The 20,011-nt window shown below is 42.3% G+C and overlaps 1 protein-coding gene across 3 annotated transcripts in view; it reads left to right on the top strand.

Annotated features, from left to right (window-relative positions):
* MTUS1 (microtubule associated scaffold protein 1) overlaps positions 1-20,011 on the top strand; it is a 189,047-nt gene that overhangs the window by 136,441 nt on the left and 32,595 nt on the right. For all 3 annotated transcript variants that reach the window (XM_070364161.1, XM_070364160.1, XM_005887162.3), the window contains 2 exons: positions 4,619-4,833; positions 16,269-16,335. In XM_070364161.1, the coding sequence (XP_070220262.1) occupies positions 4,619-4,833; positions 16,269-16,335 (282 nt within the window). The remainder of the gene's footprint in view (positions 1-4,618; positions 4,834-16,268; positions 16,336-20,011) is intronic.

The following is a 20,011-nucleotide window of genomic DNA, read 5'->3' as shown; positions in this document are numbered from 1 at the left end:
TTCTCTCGTCAGGTGGAGCTAGCACCCTGACCCTGAACTGCAGCTGAAGGTGAAGCAGGAACCAGGCAAAGCACAATTGAGAAAGCACCAAGAACCAGAGAGTTGCATGATTGGAATGCAATCACACTTGGACAGTTGATGTTTTCCAGGGTTGTTGTTCAGTCGCTAAGGCTTCCAGGCTTCCCTGCCTTTCGCTGTCTCTTGGAGTTTGTGCAAACTCATGTCCATTGAGTTGCTGATGCCATCCAACCACCTCGTCCTATGTCACCCCTGTCTCCTCCTGCCCTCAATCTTTCCCAGCATCAGGATCTTTTCCAGGGTGTACCTCAGTAAAAACTACATAAGTTCATTCACAGTGATTTTAGCAGTGTTTCAAATATAGTATCAAGTCCTAGAGAATTTTCTAAAATTTCAAAAAACAGTTATGCCTTGACACAACTTAACAGTTCCAAAATGCGACAAATAGGATTTTCATAAGCACAAATGCCATATTGTGTGTGTGTTCATTTCTGCTGTACAGCAAAGTGACTGAGTTATATATATTATGTATGTTCTTTTTCATAACAAATGTCATTTTGTTACCAAAAGCTAAAGCAACTGAAATATAATAAAGGAAATGTATAGATGCCAACTCACTTGTGGATCTAAGCCGTCTGAATTCAGCAGCAAACTCAGGAGTGGCTTACACGGTTGCATGGCCAGATCTGGGGGAACAAAAAAACAAACTATTAATAAGTGTTGGTTGGGCCTGGGGAAAGGGGGTCAAAAGTACAAACTTGGAGTTCAAAATAAGTATGTCGTGGAGATGTACAGAATGGAGACTAAAATTGAAAACACTGTATTGCTTTTTTACAAGTTGCTAAGAGAGTGTATCTTAAAAATTCTCATCACAAGAAGTTTTATGTATGGTGACAGATGTTAACTAGATTTATTGTGGTGATCGTTTTGCAATATATAGAAATATATTGAGATATATATGGTGAACCATGTTGTACACCTGAAACTAATGTTATATGTCAGTTATATGGGGGAAAATGTCAAATTAGATTTCAGATGGTAAAAAAAAATTTGTCTTGGGAATTTGAAGCCTTTAACAAAATTTAGCAAGGTAAAATACAAAAAATATTGTAATGGCTTCAGAAGCTTAATTCAACTCTTTCAATATTCAACTCTCAACTTTTTCAAAATATTGACAAATGCTTAACACAATGTAAATATAGTATTTCAAAATCTATGTCCATTGAGAAACACTAAAGTTAATCTCTTTGAACCAAGAAAAGAAAAGTCAATCTCCCTATGTTTGAAATAGTGTTAGAAATGGAATTAACCATTCAATGAGAAAAACAGATAAATATAAAAGAAAGTATATACATATAACAAGGAATTTAGCGAAACAATGATACTAAGAAAATAATTTCTGTAGAGTTGTAAATTGAAAGTCTTGATAATCCAGTTAAAAATGTTTAGTTTCTCAAGGAGCCAAACATAAATATTAATATTTAGCTGCTGCCCAACTTTGGCGTAAGAGATAATTTGAAGAACAAAAATTTTGGTGCTACAAAAAGAGTACCTATATTTTCATCCTGAGTATAAAAAACTGCTTAATAAATTAATTTATATTTCATATTTTTCCTTAGAAATAACTTATTAGCACATGACTTGTTAATACTAAAATTCCCCCTAAAAACTAAGTAGGCAAGCAACTTAATGTTTTCTCCAAAAATGTTAATATAAAAGCTTCATTTCTTGATTTTATAAATAATTATAACTTAATGGTTTAAAAACTGATATTGTATTACATAATAAAATTGATTAGCATAAAAATCCTAGAAACAGAATGAAATGTTAAGGATTTAAGAAATGGTAACTTCAGAGCAGTAAATGATAAATGAATACATATTTCAGTAAGTACTAGGAAGACATAAGCTATGATATCAGTCAGGAAAGTGAACCTATATCTACATATGTCACAGTGGAAGTTCTGGATGGTCAAGGATTAAAAGAAGTTTTTTGCTCTTCTGTTTGTTTGTATAAAAGTGTATAAAACAGGATATAAAAGGTAGGTATTTACCAGTATATAGGTTTATTGAAAAGAAGTTAGCAGATAATGGGCTTGGGTGAATTAAGTAACATGTTAAGATTCCTGTGTAAATGTTTGTATTTAGTTATGTAACAATATTACATCCCCACCCCATCTCCACTTTCCAAATGGGTGGGAACAGAAGCCTAGGTTCTTGTCTTGGAGTCTGCCCTATAGACGCTGCCTACGCCCAGCTTAGGCCCTTCACATCCTTGAACTTCGCTTTGCTATGGAGGGCCACTGAGATTTATTAACTGTCTGTTTTTTTGGTTTTTTTAATTTTAATTGGAGGCTAATTACTTTACAGTATTGTAGTGGTTTTGCCATACATTGACATGAATCCGCCATGGGTGTACATGTGTTCCCCATCCTGAACCCCCTCCCAACTCCCTCCCCATCCCATCCCTCTGGGTCATCCCAGTGCACCAGCCCCAAGCACCCTGTATCATGCATCGAACCTGGACTGGCGATCTGTTTCACATATGATAATATACATGTTTCAATGCCATCCTCTCAAATCGTCCCATCCTTGCCTTCTCCCACAGAGAAAAAAAACAAAAACAGTGGGGGAAAAAAAAAATCTGGAAAAAAAATCTGAAACAAATACAGCAAAATTTGAACATATATTTCATCTCAATTATAGATAAAATTGCTTATTTTATGTGTACTTTTCTTATATTTGAAATGTTTTATCTTAAAAAATAAGTAAATAAATACAGAAATAATGATTGTAAAAAAAAAAAAAAACCAAAAAACTGGCTGCACTGGGTCTCAGTTGCAGCCTGTGGGATCTTAGATTTGTAAATTGAAGGTTCTGCCCAGGGATGGAACCTGGGTCCCCCGCATTGGGAACCTGGAGTCTTAGCTAGTAGACCACCTGGGAAGTCTAAGTATTTTTAGACACAATATTTTAGTCATTTTAGAAGTGAGAATTATCGAGTATTAATACAAATACGAGTTGTTTAACCATGGAAAGCTACCATAGAAAAGGAGAGCCCTTTTCCTGTTTGTTTGTTTAACTTAAAGAATATTAAATGTATTTTCCCACTGGTTTTTGGGACATGAATACTGAGGTTTCTTTATTTTCCTTCTAGAAATCACTGTTTTCTTCCTTCTAAAAAATTAGAGAAAGTAGTTACCATCTATAAAATGGTCTCAGGTTTGTCACCACAGAATGTAGACACTGTAGGGAATGCCTGTGAGAATAAAGAAGTATTTATTTTTTTTAGTTTCTTATGACTTTATTTTTTCAGATTTACATCTGATTATTTAGACTACTCATTTTAAGAAGTTAAGCAGGTTGCTTTCATCTTTTTCCAATTCTGTTTGATGTTTAAAGTGGCCGAGACATTTGGAATGGTTCCAAGATGGAACAGTTTTTCTGTATAAAATAGATTCCCAGGGCCCTATGACAGAAAGTGAGCAGTCACTTAGCATCTTAGATGGATTTGGAGTATTAGCATGTGCGTCTTAAAAAAAAATTTTTTTTAAACCATATTACTGCTTGAAGGGGAAAAAGAAACCACAAAGCTTGTGTTTGATAGAAAACAGAATAGTATAGTCAAGAGTATTATACTCAGGGCTTCCCTGGTGGCTGAGTGGTAAAGAGTCCGCCTGGCCAGTGAAGGAGACGCAGGTTCGATCCCTGGTCCGGAAAGATCCCACATGCCACGCAGCAACTAAGCCAGTGCGTCACAACTACTGAGCCTGTGCTCTGCCGGTGCTCTGCCACAGAAGAAGCCACCGCATGAGAAGCCTGCGCAGCACAACAAAGACCCAACATAGCCCAAAATAAAAATAGATAAAAGTATTTTATGAAGCGTATGAAGCTCTCAATGAATCATTTTGCTGTACACCTGAAACTAACACACATTTTAAATCAACTACAGTTCAAAATAAAGAAAAAAAAAATTCTTTTTTCTAAGTATAGTACACTTGGCAGTGAATTTAAAGACCAGGGGTTAAATGTGAGTAGATTTTCACTGTATATGTGGTGATTTATCAGGGATTAGGAAATGACTCATGTACAGTATAAATCTTGGGAACGCACCAGGCCATCAGCAGGGAAAGGAGAGGAAGTTGATAGGAAACATATAGGAAGAGGGAAAGGCATTAACAGTTCAGTCGTGTGTGTGTGTGTGTGTGTGTGTGTTCAGCCAGCCTGAATCAGAGCCTCCAGTCAGGGTACTTGTCACAGCAGATTTCTGTACCACTTTACCTGGAAAGTTAGAAACCATGAAGTCAGCATTATTTTTCACACAGTTTCCATGTTTCTGGATTGATCAGTCCATCTGCTTTATACCCCTCATTCTCTGCTGCGTATACATCCTTTTAAGTCAGAACTAAAGCCGCCATCTGTGGTTCTAGTTCCAGACATACAGATATCCGATTAATCCCCATTCTCATCCATATGCTTTTCTTTACAAACACAACTGAAGCGCTCTTCTGTGGCTGCTGTAGTGTTTAGGGAACCCAGATGGTGTTGGTTAGGAAAATGAAGGTCACGTGTTTTCCTACCTATATCCGTTCCTTTTGCAGTTGAAAAGGGCAGACAGAAGAGTCCCCGAAGTCTGTGCATCCAGACCCAGACGTCCCCAGATGTGCTGTCCTCTGAAAAAGCACTTGAGTTGGCTCAGTATAAGAGCAAATGTACGAAGCAAAGTGGAATTATCCTGCAGCTCAAGCAGCTTCTTTCCCTGGGCAACACCAAGTTTGAGGCATTAACAGTTGTGGCTCAGCACCTGCTGTCTGAGGTAAGGACACAGACCCTCTGAACAGCCTTCTCACTAAGGCGGGGGCGGGGAGGGTGGACAGGATGTGCAATGCCCATGCTCCTGTCTTGGGAATATCTTTAAGTGAGTGATCAGTAAGATTGGGGCTTCCCAGGTGGCGCTGGTGAAGAACCTGCCTATTTGCAGGAGACATAAAGAGACTGGGGTTCAATCCTTCTCCAGGAAGACCCCCTGGAGAAGGGCATGGCAACCCACTCCGGTATTCTTGCCTGGAGAATCCCATGGACAGAGGAGCCTGGTGGGCTGCAGTCCCCGGGGTCGCAAAGAGTTGGACACGACTGAAGCAACTTAGTATGTAGCCACTTATGCTTTTGCCAACTCACCTGATACCTAGAGTCACTGTAGAGTCTAGATTTCTAGAAATCTGGGCTTGAAACATTTCTGAGCTCTTCTCTTTCTCCTCTGGAGTCTCTTAGCCCCACAACAATGGAAATATAATTGCCTGTTCAACTACTATAACCTCTAGACTATATTAGCACTGATGATAAAAAAATTCATCAGCCAATCTAAGAAAGAAACAGAACATTGTACTTGAGCCAAACTGAGGATTTTAACCTGGGAAGAGCTTCTCGGAAAGGTCTGAGAACTGTTCCACACCTTGCAAATCGTGTGCATTTTTTTTGAGACATCCTTGACAGTTCACACAATCCAGGTCTGCAAGAACAAAGTGGCAGGTCGTGTGAGCCCTCACAGGCTCTCAGGGAATGTTATCTTTGAGGAGTTGTCTTGCTGACGCTAGAATGGTGCTCTTTATAACGGCTGAGCAGGTATTTCTGCTGATGGGGGAGGTCTGGCCGATGCATAACGCAGATACGAATACACAGTGGAGGGAGAGAGAAGGCCAAAGGACCAAGAACATTTTATGTTCAAACTTGTCTTGCCATACAATAGGACTTTTGTTTCACAGCATTAACTTTTTTTTTCACTTCATGTTTTATCGAACTATGTGTAGCTTTCCATATCACGCAGTGAGCTTAATAGTTTGAAAATGAGAATGATTACGGGTCAAATTTTTGAGATAACTCTCAGGGTTGGTCCAAGGATTCTTCAGAATTTTCATCCATTCCTAAGATAGTGTGTGGTACAACAAACATGAAACAGATTTTCTTTGCTTACTGACTCTTCCCCTGATACGAGGATGTCAGTTCAGGAACTAGTTAAAATTCATCGAGAAAACCAAGTTTCTATGAACATACGCTACTGGCATAGCAACAGAAAGTTAATTATTTAAGGGGAAATACGGGGATGAGAATGTAACTTGAGCTCTCTAGGTATTTTTAAATCACTGTTTTAAAGACAAAGATACATGACATCTCAGGAGGAAACCTGGCTAGTTTGCCTGTTCTGTAGTTCAGTTCAATCCAACAAACCGGCACTTATTCTTAGGCTACTCTGATGTGATCGCCTGTCTGGGGCAGGGGAGGCAGAGGTGAATGAGACTTGTTCTGTGCCTTTGACAAGCTTCCAGGCTAGTAGACAGTTTAGATCAGTATTTTGTGAACATTTTACAGCTTTGTTCAAATCTCTCTCTCTCTTTTTTTAAAAATTTTTTTGAGGGACTTGCATGGTGGTCCAGTGGTTAAGACACTGCTTCCAATGCAGGGGGCATGGGTTCGATCCCTCGTCGGGGAACTAAGATCCCACAGTGTAGCCTATACACACACACACACACACACACACACACATATATTTATAGATATATCTCTCTACATATACTCTATGTGTGTGTGTGTGTGTGTATACGTACACATCTTTTTTTGAGATGGAGATGTAGACATTTATCTAGTTTTAAATTATAGTTGCATACAGTATTTTTCTGGTTTTTGGTGTGTGTCTAAATATTTATTTGCACAAATTTATCCCATTAGAGTTGTCCTTCAGGAACATTATGCCACTGATTTGAACAATAAAATGTTACACAAGTAGAATAATGTATATGGACCCACTAAAATGTAATATGAGTAATTAAGATGGGAAATTGCCTTTGTGGTAAATATGGAATGATTAGACACTGAGAACATATCTGTGTGTTTAATTTCTAAGTGTCCTTTAAAAAATTTAAAACAATGCTTTCAGGTATTTCATAAATACTCTTTTAAAAAAACAGCTTAGGCTTATATTCTGTATGTCTCTCTATCACTTGTCTTCCTGTGAGCTCAAAAGAGTAGATATTTTAGTCATTATTATAAGATTTGGGAACAGAGCTAAATTCTTTCTCAAGGCAACTTAGCAAGTCAGTAATAGGCACACACCAGAAGAAAAATCCTATTGTTTCCCTTCTGTGGTACCCATGGCATTTAGCTACTATAGTACTTCACGTATTTCTTATCATGCTGATAAAACCACTGTGGTATAATCAAGACATATGATAGTTTTCTCTTAGTGGGAGAAGAAACAGTTCTAAGAACTGAATAAACTGTTCAAAATTTGTATACATTGTAACCAGTGATGGGAGAGCATGAATTCTGATTTCTGGTTCTATGCACTTTTTACTTTACCGCTCAATATTTTATGCTATTAGACAAAACGTGTAAAATGTATAGGTTAAATTCTATTTCATCTAATGGAAATCTGTTATTGTTATTAGAATCTTGACTTAACAGTACCACATGATTTTGAGTTAAAACTCATCTATTTTCAGTACTTTTGTTTTTCTTTATTATGTAAGAAAGGAATTTGAGAGTTGGTTTATATAACCAAGTAAACTAAATTGGAAAGTACATAATTATTAAATGTAGGGAACAATTTGTCTATGTAGAGATAAGCCAGTTATTTACTTTACTATATCCAGCCTAACAACCCCACGTTCCACTCTTCTGGTTCCCTTGTCTTCCACATGAAAGCAATCAAGTCTGATGAGTTAGTTCTCATCCCGCTGTATTTCTCCCCTTCCTTCATCCTCTCTTTTCCATTTCTACCGATGCCAACCTTGTTCAAGCCCTGGATAAACTATCTGCTAGATTACGATAATAACTTGTTAACCAGTCTTCAGGCTTGCACTCTTTCCCCTATAATCCATCTCAAGCAATGCTAGTAGATTGATTTTTCCAAAGCACTCCTTCAGTGCCTCTCCATCATCTATATGGCTGATCTGCCCAATATGGTAACCACTAGCTTGAAGATACCATTGAGCATCCGAAGCATGTTATTGTTGTTCAGTTGCTAAATCATGTCTGACTCTTTGCAATCCCATGGACTGACTGCACCACGCCAGGCCCCTTTGTCCTCCACTATCTCCCGGAGTTTGCTCAAATTCATGTCCATTGAGTCAGTGATGCTATCTAACTATCTCATCCTCTGCTGCCCCCTTCTCCTCTTCCCCTCAATCTTTTCCCAGCATCAGGGTCTTTTCCAAAGAGTCAGCTCTTTGCATCAGGTGGCCAAAGTATGGAGCTTCAGCTTCAGCGTCAGTCCTTCCAATGAATACTCAGGGGTGATTTCTTTTAGGATTGACTGGTTTGGTCTTGTTTGATTTGAAGTGTAGCCTGGCTGAATTGAGATATCCAGTCAGTGTAAAATACACCTGGGTTTTGAAGACCATATGAAATATCTCACTAATAATTTTTCTATTGACTGTATGTTGAATTGATAATTTGGATATACTGAGTTAAATAAAATATATTGTCAAATTAGTTTAACTTTTAAACTTAAAAAATGTGGCTACTAGGAAATTAAAACTACCTCCATGGCTCACATACTTCTTTTGAATGACTCCAGTATGTAACAGGGAATATAAAATTCTCTCTATAATTTGGCAGAAGCTGCCCATTTCGGTCCTCCCCATCACTGCCTGTGTGCTCCAGCTATATAATCAGGAAGGTAGAGGAGAAACAGGAAGGGTTTAACATGTGTTGAGTATTTACTAAGAACCAGACATTCTCACTTATTAATAAGATCCTCTCCAAAAACACAAGTTGGAGATTATAAATAAGAAAATTGAGCCATAGAACTGTTAAGTAACTTGACTATCATCAGATAGCTGATAAGAGGAGGACCAGGACTTGAACCAAAGACTAGGTCACTGTGAACTCAGAATCCCCTATTTGGAATTCCCTGGTGGTCCTGTGGCTAAGACTCTGAGCTACCGATGCAGGGGGACTGGTATACTGAAGCTGAAGTTCCAGTACTTTGGCCACCTGATGCAAATGGTCAGGGAACTAGATCCTGTGTGCCTCAACTAAGACCCAGCACAGCCAAACAAATAAGTAGGTGTTTTTTTAAAAAGAGAGAGAGACAAAGCCTTGTTCAAATCCTCTACAAACTTCCTCCCTTTTTCATCCTTTGTTTAATATCTTTAGTGGGTTACCACCCTTCTCCCCAGTACCTATGTGTTCAGATCTTTCTTGTAGTAGCAGCCCATTGCTACCTGGATTTACTTTACATGGATTTGTTATACAAATTGCAAAGTTAAAAATGCAAATTCAATGAATGAAGCCGTCCTGCTTTCTGCGCCCTGGTGAGCAAAGGCACAGGAGTGCCTGTGAGGTGGGCGACAGGAGTCTCCCTTCACCGGTGTCCTCGGTCCCTCTGTGCCCCACGTGGCACGCCCCTGCCGCGCTCCATGTGGTCCTAGCATTCGAAGATACTTTCCTCCCACATGACTTGGCCCCTAAACGCAAGCCAAACATTCTGTCAGTTGCTCAGCTGCAGAAGGACTAGGTCCAGTACCAGAGAAAACATTTCACTGGGTCGGGCACCCTGAGAGATGCTTTCATCCACAGCAGGGCGGACTCTGAGCTTCATGGCTCCCTGTGCTGTCTGTGAATTTCATCTTACCTCCAATTTTTTAAGGTCTAATGCCTTGTGACGCCATTGAATTTCTTAAAATTCAGCTCAAAGACACTCTTTTATGAAGACTTCCTGGTCCTTCTAGTTCTGTTTTTTTGTTGTTGTTGTTGTTATTTGTTTTTTAATTAAAAAGTTTTTTCAATTGAACTATAATTGCTTTCCAATGTTGTGTTAGTTTGTGCTCTACACTGTGAATCAGCCATATGTATACATACATGCCCTTCCTCTTGAGCCCCTCATCCCACCCCTCTAGGTCATCACAGAGCACCATAGCTCTGTTTTATCTACTCTCTGGACTCTAGGAGCACGTACATTTCCCTGGCACACTCTACTTGCTGCTGTTGTTGTTCAGTCACAGTCATGTCTTGACTCTTTGCGACCTCCTGGACTGCAGCACACCAGGCCTCCCTCTCCCTCACTATCGCCTGGAGTTCACCCAAGTTCATGTCCGTTGACTCAGTGATACAGTCCAACCATCTCAGCCTCTGCCGCCCTCTTCCTTTACCTTCAATCATTCCCAGCGTGAGTCTTTTCCAATGAGTCGGCTGTTTGTATCACCATTTTGCAGCTGTTTTTACTTTTTAAGATAGGAAGCTCACTGAGAGCAGGATCTGGGTCTGCTGCTTTCTTAGGAAACCACCCAGCTGCCATGGCAGTGCCTCATGCATAATAGACACAGTGGTGCTAGTGGTAAAGAACCCGCCTGCCAATGCAGGAGACACAAGTTTGATCCCTGGGTCAGGAAGATCCCCTGGAGGAGGAAATAGCAACCCACTTCACTGTTTCTGCCTGGAGAGTCCCATGGACAGAGGAACCTGGCAGGCTACAGTCCATAGGGTCACACAGAGTGGAACACAGCTGAAGGGGCTTAGCAGGCAGGCATGTGTATCTGAATGAACAAAGAGGGAAATGAAGAGGGTGGAATCCCAGATGTAAGGTGAACTTATAAAGTCTTTACACAAATGTTCTTTGCTCTTTTCTAGCTCTTTATAATCAATCAGCAAATATTTACTGATTGCCTAATGTGTACAGGGCACTGTTAAAAATATCGTTGGGAAGGAAAGATACAACAAAGGGGGAAGTTAAGCATTTTTTTCCCCAAAATTTTTACTTAACCCTTTGGTTCTCTTATACCCATTATAGAAGTGATTGTTATATAGATAGATAGAGATCTGCATATACATATTTATCTTGTCATTGCTAAGTTTTTCTAAATAGTTTCGGAGCATTAAATTATATGTAAAAGTGGTTGGAATCCTAGAACTATCACTTATCCATCTGTTGCAAGACTATTTAATGACTATGACTTTACCACTTTGGTAATAGGCATCATTCATTAGATATCATCATCATTTCCCCTGGAGGAGGGCATGGCAACCCCCTCCAGTATTCTTGCCTGGAAAACCCCATGGACACGGAGCCTGGTGGGCCTCAGTCCATGTGGTCGCAGAGTCAGACACAACTTAGCAACTAAACAACTACAACAATCATTCATCACAGAGTAGAAGTTCTAATGCTTGTCTCATGAACCTGGTAGCCAATACCACACTTTCTGTTTCTCAAAGGACACACTGTTGTTAGTTTTAGTTTGTTCTGATTCTTGGTTTATCCTTGCATAGCTGTTAAGCGTTCTGTGCATACTGGCCAAGTGAAGGACAGTGTTGATGGCAGTAATCCCAATTTCTCCATAAAAGTTTCCAGGTACACCCCGCCGCCTGCCCCCAAACATCTAACCAGTATGCGGTGTGCCTCCGATATTTTTGAAAGTGGAATCTAACCCAAAGTGGCACCTAAACAAAGATGAATTTTGAATGACACTAGCGCTCTAAAAGTAAAAATGTCTGAGACCCAGAAAAGTGGACACAATTCATTGTGTAGTAGTGGGGATGGAGGAGGTCACAGAGAGCCTACGTCTGAGCCATCAGACCTGGCTCTTTGCTGCAAAGTCCCTTGTGCTGTTGACTGCTCCCAAGCTAGCACATTGAGGCTCACCAATGGGACGACAGCCAGAGACTAAGTGCCTGTGTCCCGGGGAATCCTAATTAAATTATGGTGAGTTCATTCCCCCTCCCCGCTTGGAGCACTTCATATCTGTAATGCATGAGCATAAAAGCATTTTTTTCCAACCAGATTCCCACCTCCCTCTCCACCCTCCCACCACATTGTGTGAAATTCTGCATATTACAATACAAAGACAATTAAATAATCTTGTTATCTGGACCATAAAGGTCTAAGACAGAAACACTGATATATGAGCAGCTAAACAAAAAGAAACAGGCAATCAATATCTAAGTGACAAAATGCATTTTGTCATCTACAAAGGGTAAATGTCTTAAAGGGCAAGCTCCCAGGAGAGTCAGACAGAAACGAACACTGAACATATGCTTATCATGATATGGGCACTGTGGTCGGCGTCTCATGTAGGATCAAAAGCCCTTTGTTTTTCCATTATCCAGTACCGTGGTCCCTCGTATGAGGTCATCTGCCTTGAATTACGGAGAAGGCAATGGCAGCCCATTCCAGTACTCTTGCCTGGAAAATCCCATGGACGGAGGAGCCTGGTAGGCTGCAGTCCATGGGGTCGCTAAGAGTCGGGCAGGACTGAGCGACTTCATTTTCACTTTTCGCTTTCATGCATTGGAGAAGGAAATGGCAACCCACTCCAGTGTTCTTGCCTGGAGAATCCCAGGGACGGGGGAGCCTAGTGGGCTTCCGTCTATGGGGTCACACAGAGTCAGACACGACTGAAGCGACTTAGCAACAGCAGCAGCCTTGAATTATGGGGCCTGGATGTTTTAGCTCTACATAGCCCCCAAGCTTTTTTCAGACATTGTTCCCATGTCTTCAACATTTTTCTTTATTTTCCCCAGCATCTGGAATGGTACTTCATTAATTGGTACTGAGTAATAACTTGCCAACCGATTCAGAAGGATAAATGTCCTGTCTAGGCATGTGGGGGAAGGCAGTGGTATCTATGATTGACTGTTAGTATTCCCTGAAGGCTTATAAGATGGGTCAATTACAGAAGACCAGGCATTCCAGCTTGTAGAGATGGGATGTACATGGCAAGCCCGGCTCAGAAGCAGAGTGGGTCATCTAAACAGGAGCTGGGTGATTTGAGGTTCATGGATTTTTTTTTTTTTTTTTTTAGTGAAACAACTGAAGTGTTTACTAGGAAAAGAGTACATTTGGAGAGACACATGGGCAGGCTCAGAGAGTGAGCTGCCTCTGGAAGTTTATTCTTTATACACTCAATGGAGGGCTCTCATTGAGCAAGGATACTTATATGCACCAAGAATATGGGATGAAAATCTACTAATCCTCTGCAAAACAGTGTGGAGGAAGGCTTTCCATAGTTCAGGATGGGGTTGGCAAGGATCAGGATTAGAATGGAGGCAGTATTAATAGAAAATGCAATGGATTCAAGACACATTCAGAAGAAAGAACGGACTGACTTTGGTACAGCCCATTAAAGAAGAGTCTAAAATGACTTCATGAATTGTTCTGTTATTATCACTGGGATTGCCAGAGGTTGGAAGATACTGATGACTTCTGGGCATTGTTTTCTTAATGTGGACTATTTTTAAAGTTTTTATTGAATGTATTACAATATTGTTTCTGTTTTATGTTTTGGTGTTTTGGCTGAGAAGCATGTGGGATCTTAGCTTCCCAACCAGGGATTGAACGTGTACCCCCTACGTTGGAAAGCAAAGTCTTAAACCACTGGACCACCAGGGAGATCCCAGCTTCTGGGCATTGAGGCAGGTTGAGTGCAGTAGAGTTGGGGGAATGTCCATATGGGTACAGTCAACCCTTGGTATCTGCAAGGTTGGTTCCCGGACAGTCCTCCCCCCGTGCACACCCCAACAACAGATGCCAGAATCCATGGACACCCAGGTCCCTCATATAAAATGATGTAGTACAGCTGGTCCTCAGTACTCACAGGTTCCACATCAGCGATCCAACCAACCTTGGATTTCAACTACTTGCCCCCAAGGCCCCTTTAATAAGCAAAAAGATTGCCTGGTAGATACTTGTGATAGGATGTGAAAATTTTCACAAAATTATCCCTGGAAATTTTATACCAACTTAATTTTGTAGTATAGATATTTTTATTCATCTCCCCATTTCATCCAGCTTGATTTCCCTCAAACTTTGATTTCTACATCAGGAATCTCATTCAGTTCAGTTCAGTTCAGTTCAGTAGCTCAGTCGTGTCCGACTCTTTGCAACCCCATGAATCGCAGCACGCCAGGCCTCCCTGTCCATCACCAACTCCTGGAGTTCACTCAAACTCACATCCATTGAGTCGGTGATGCCATCCAGACATCTCATCCTCTGTCGTCCTCTTTTCCTCCTGCCCCCAATCCCTCCCAGCATCAGAGTCTTTTCCAATGAGTCAACTCTTCGCATGAGGTAGCCAAAGTACTGGAGTTTCAGCTTTAGCATCATTCCTTCCAAAGAACACCCAGGGCTGATCTCCTTCAGAATGGACTGGTTGGATCTCCTTGCAGTCCAAGGGACTCTCAAGAGTCTTCTCCAACACCACAGTTCAAAAGCATCAATTCTTCGATGCTCTGCTTTCTTCACAGTCCAACTCTCACATCCATACATGGCCACTGGAAAAACCGTAGCCTTGACTAGACGGACCTTTGTTGTTCACTAAAAAACCTTGGACTCATTGAATTGTGTTTTCAGAACAACCTAATACTGCATTTTAAAAATCAAGCGTTTAGAATACCATTAAGGCCAAAATGTACTTAAATTCCAGTCACCGTTAAATGTCCACAACAGCGCTAGTGTTTCGTTAACTTCCCTACCTTTTTAGTGAGAAACGACTACACAGTAAAAAAAAAAAAAAAAAAATTCATAAAATAGATCTGATCGCCAGCTCTCAAATCAGCAGGTCACACTTCTTAAAATGCCAGTGGACCATGTTGTAAGCATTCAAGCTAATTTTTCTGGGAAAAGGCATTCATTTTACAATGTCACGTTAAATTCTAAGTCACAACACATGCCATTTGTCTCCTCTTTCATAACTCAGCACAAAGGTTTTGAAGAACACATTTCCTTTTTCTATTAGCAAGAATAATCATCTAATGACCTCAATTAGAGAGGGGAATAAAAAAGGCGCACACATCTGAAAATAACTCCATTATCCACTGCAGAGGAGCTTGGTTTTTCTTTCCACTGGACCAGCTGATATTTAAGTAAATGGTAATCGATCAGCCTAAGGTCTGGCTATGGTTTCTCATAAATGAAGGGCTGTGGCTTTAAGTAATCACAGGCTGCCGGTGCCAAAGGCAGAAGCTGCAGCATCAGCTCCTGGGAGGAGAGGCGTCCGAAGCACACACGCCAACCTGCAGGACGTGAGTAAGGCCGGGCAAGGACCAATGGCGCTCCTCCTGGCGGAGCTTTGAATGTAGACGGACCGGCCCGGTGGGTGGCGTGGCCACCTGTGCGCTTCTCGGCCGGCGCTGGGGGGTGGGGGGAGTTGGAGACTGAAGCTGGAAAATGGGCTGCTCCGGCAGCAAAATGTGCCTGTATCCTCCATGTGCGGCAACAAGGGTAATTCGGATTTGTTTCTAGCGGTTTTCTGGAAGAATGTCAGGAAGGCAGGCAGAGGTTGTCTGATCTTAGCAGGGGGAAATGCTCTGAATGACAAGCAACTCTTCCCCTGCAAAGGCCGGTCCCGTGATCTCGGTCCGCAGCGCGGACATCTAGCCTCGGCAAGGCGGCAGGAGCTGGGTCCTGGGCGGTCCCAGCGGGGGCATTTCCAGAGAGCTGTGAATTCTGCCTTCTCCTTCCTTAACGCGCCGGTGGGAGGGAGTCTGCCTGTTAAGAAACTGTATCTCATTGCCGTATTCGTACAAGGATGTGTGTCTGTGTGCTTGCTATGAGTTGCTGGTAACTTGAAAATTGTTCTTTTTTGCAAGACTGATCATTGCTTTTTTAATTTTTTTGGATTCTGAAAGAGCAACCTGGTTTTCTTTGACATGTTTCTCTAACATCTTAGAGAGCCGATCGGACATAGCATCATCCTTAGAAAATAATGTGGAGCAGAGTAAAATTAATTTCATTGTGTCTTTAAAGGGTTATTGTTATTATTATTTTGACCAGAGGTTTATAACAGACTTGTGTGTCTTCCTTTTAGAAGTAAAGTACTGTCCTCCTCCTAAGGAAAGTTTTGTATTTGCAAATATAGGACAAAGTGCACGAAGTACATATGTTTAGAACATTAAATATTTATCTTTCACTGATGAGGCCTTCATTGCCCTTGGAGGAGGAGAGTGCATTACGTCTGAAGTACAGTATGCATCAGCAGAAAGGTTCTGGGATTGGCAATGAAGCGTGGCTCAAAGTCAATATTTTTAAAACGGGCCATTCAGTGCAGAACCTGAGAAAATACAGACTTTTTGCAATGTGAATTTCCTTAACAACTAAGGGACATCTGTGTTTTTTTAACAACACAAACTGTTTAGCCTAAATGATTCATATCTTGGCTTCTCAATTTTGAGTCTCGTTTTCCTGGTGATAACGAGTGTGTGTGCTTTACTGAAAAGGGACCCTCTTGAAAACATTAGTAACTTGATGTGTGTTTTCCACAGCGGGAGGAAGCACTGAAACAAAACAAAACCCTATCTCAAGAACTTGTCAACCTCCGGGGAGAGCTAGGTAAGAGCTTTTGTTTTTTTTCTTTAATGTTCCAGGGTTGAGGGGGAAATCGGCCAAGTTGGTTTTCTTCTCTGCATGGTGCCTGGAGTCGCACCCTTGCTACGTTAGCCCCTCACTCTGGTGTCTGTGCAAACACTTCCTCCTATCCATGTTTCTGGTGAATCTTGGCAGCTCGACCTCAAGTTCACAGAATTCCGGGCACTGATCTGACTAAGCTGAGCAGAGTTTCTGATGACCAAACCATTTCTCTTCCTGGGAAGAGGGGCAGACTGGTTATTGTAATTGTGTGAATTCCTGTTAAATAATTCCATCAGGTTTTTTTTTTTTCCTGAACCATTTCTCATGATAAAGAGTGGTGAGACAGTTCCTCTCCCATAGCAGTAATTGTATCACACTTCCTTGGGGGTGGTCTGTGAGGAGAGGGCATGATGTTGTTAGAAGGTACATCCTGGGCTAATCTTCCCATCGGACCCAGTTCCATGGGGCACCAGGTGCCTCTCAGGTCTGTGGTACTCGCTATCACCCGGGTGCCCCCATCCCCAGGCCGAACTGTCTTCTAGTTCTTTTCTGGAAGAGTCCTGGGTTCATGAGATAGAGGCAGTACTGCCTTTCCTTCCTGAGCCTGCGGGCTGGAGTGGGCTGACTGCCATGCGAGCCCCGTCCTCTGCAGCTCTAGACAGTCTGCTGGCGGCAGTCACTTCAGACTTTGCTGGAATCTTTCACTGAAAGACTGTATTCCTGGCCCTTTGCGGTTTTCCGTGTGTGTGTGTGTGTGTGTGTGTGTGTGTGTAGGTACGTGTATAAATAATGCAAAGGCAACAGCCAGCGATGAAAACGGCATTCGGTCTAGTTCCGGGAGAGATGGCTCCTTTTTCTGTGGACAGCATCAGAGTTTAAACAGCGTCAATATAATTTGCTGGCACTTAAACATACTTAAGTTCGCCCCCACCCTGCCTTCCCACCACACCCGGTCAAGGAGCAAGGAGCGGTGAACTTGGGGTGAAGCCTTGGCTCTGCATTCCTCTTCTCTTTTCACCTCCTGATGCAGAGCAGCGCCAGACCCCTGGCTTACCCTGATGCCTAGCCCGGGGCATCATTTTCTCCTGACCTTAGGAAGGAGGACTGTCTATGGAAGAGTAATTGTAAGACAGATGGGACTTCGGGACCCCAAAGACTTGAGAGTTCTAGGAAAACAGTTCAAGGAAACCACAGATAAGAAACAACCCAGCTCCCAGAGACGCTTGAGGCTCTCTGCCAGGTCACTGAATGTGACTGTTGCCCTTTTGATTATCCAGACGACCAACTTAACTTGCTTTTGTCTGTGCCTTAAATCATGTAATGGATATAGGGTCAGCAGATCAGGAAAGAGGCCTTTTGTGTGCATTTCAGGGTTCGCTCTAACCCAGTAGAGGTGGAGAGGAGCCTCCCTGGGGGTTCACGTTTCAGTGTCCTCCCACAAGACGAGGCAGACACACCAAGGGAACACTGTTCTCATTCAGTCAGTTTGAATGGGGGAATCCTCTTTTCACCTTTCAGTGGATGGCACGATTCCGTGATCCCAGTGGACCCAGGTACTCAGCACCTCCAGTTAGTCACTTAGCCCGACAGGAAGTAGCTGTGGCTGTTGGCACCCACTCTCCATCTGTGATAAGGACCCGGTGCCCGCGTGTGGCTTTCCTGCTGCTCTTGGAGGGTCGGGAGGTGTGGTTGGCCGGTCCATATCGTCCGGTCACCCAAGGCTGGCCTCTCAGGAAGTGTGGCAGTACTGCTGGTGAGTCAGATCGAACTGCTCAAGTACCAGTGCAGAGCGTCTGGGGGAGGGCTTTGCTTCCATGAGAGGAGGAGAGAGAAGCCTGTAATCTTCCTTCTGATGAAACAGTCCAGGACGACTGCTTTTGAGGCTGCCAGTTTAACTGAAGGTAGCATGAGTTGCAAGAGAAAGAAGTTAACGTAGCAAAGTTTACCGCTCAGTTTCAACATGTCAGTTCAGTGCAGTTCAGTCTCTCAGTCGTGTCTGACTCTTTGCAACCCCATGAATCGCAGCACGTCAGGCCTCCCTGTCCATCACCAACCGCTGGAGTCTACCCAAACCCATGTCCTTGAGTCGGTGATGCCATCCAACCATCTCATCCTCTGTCATCCCCTCCTCCTCCTGCCCTCAATCTTTCCCAACATCAGGGTCTTTTCAAATGAGTCACCTCTTTACATCAGGTGGCCAGAGTATTGGAGTTTCAGTTTCAGCATCAGTCCTTCCAAAGAACACTCAGGACTGATCTCCTGGTTGGATCTCCTTGCAGTCCAAGGGACTCTTAAGAGTCTTCTCCAACACCACAGTTCAAAAGCATCAGTTCTTCAGTGTTCAGCTTTCTTTACAGTCCAACTCTCACATCCATACACAACTACTGGAAAAACCATAGCCTTGACTAGACAGACCTTTGTTGGCAAAGTGATGTCTCTGCTTTTGAATATGCTGTCTAGGTTGGTCATAACTTTCCTTCCAAGGAGTAAGCGTCTTTTAATTTCATGGCTGCAGTCACCATCTGCAGTGATTTTGGAGCCCCCAGAAATAAAGTCTGACACTGTTTCCACTGTTTCCCCATCTGTTTGCCATGAAGTGATGGGACTGGATGCCATGATCTTAGTTTTCTGAATGTTGAGCTTTAAGCTAACTTTTTCACTCTCCTCTTTCACTTTCATCAAAGAGGCTCTTTAGTTCCTCTTCACTTTCTGCCATAAGGGTGGTGTCATCTGCATATCTGAGGTTATTGATATTTCTCCCAGCAGTCTTGATTCCAGCTTGTACTTCTTCCAGCCCAGCGTTTCTCATGATGTACTCTGCATATAAGTTAAATAAGCAGGGTGACAATATACAGCCTTGACGTACTCCTTTTCCTATTTGGAACCAGTCTGTTGTTCCATGTCCACTTCTAACTGTTGCTTCCTGACCTGCATACAGATTTATCAAGAGGCAGGTCAGGTGGTCTGGTATTCCCGTCTATTTCAGAATTTTCCACAGTTTGTTGTGCTCCACACAGTCAAAGGCTTTGGCATAGTCAATAAAGCAGAAATAGATGTTTTTCTGGAACTCTCTTGCTTTTTCCATGATCCAGCAGATGTTGGCAATTTGATCTCTGGTTCCTGTGCCTTTTCTAAGACCAGCTTGAACATCTGGAAGTTCACGGTTCACTTATTGCTGAAGCCTGGCTTGGAGAATTTTGAGCATTAACGTGTCAGGCAGTGGTATAAAGTGGCTAGACTGTGGGCATACTCTGCACATTCAGATCTTTGGTAGCTGGATGACCTCGGGTAGGGGAGACATAGCCCACGTCCTCTGTCCCGATTTCTTTCTCTGTAAAACAGCAGTAACCTTGTCTGCCTTTTTAAGGGTGGCTGTGAGGACTGCATGAGGTGACTTGTTGCAGAGTCACTACCACCAAGTGTTACGGAAAAATCTGAATGAACTTTTTGGCCAACCGAATAAATAGTGAGATGTGTGCACTTGACGGCTGTGTAGTAACCGATTTGCTGTTTTATGAGGGCAGAGACTATACTGCAGACTAACCTATATAACCCCATGGACTGCAGCCCTGCAGGCTCCTCTGTCCATGGGATTCTGCAGGCAAGAATACAGGAGTGAGTTTCCATGCCCTCCTCCAGGGATCGAACCTGCATCTCC

The sequence above is a fragment of the Bos mutus genome, chromosome 27, assembly GCF_027580195.1.
Source record: "Bos mutus isolate GX-2022 chromosome 27, NWIPB_WYAK_1.1, whole genome shotgun sequence".
NCBI lineage: Eukaryota > Metazoa > Chordata > Mammalia > Artiodactyla > Bovidae > Bos > Bos mutus.
This window is presented reverse-complemented; position numbering and strand designations above follow the sequence as displayed.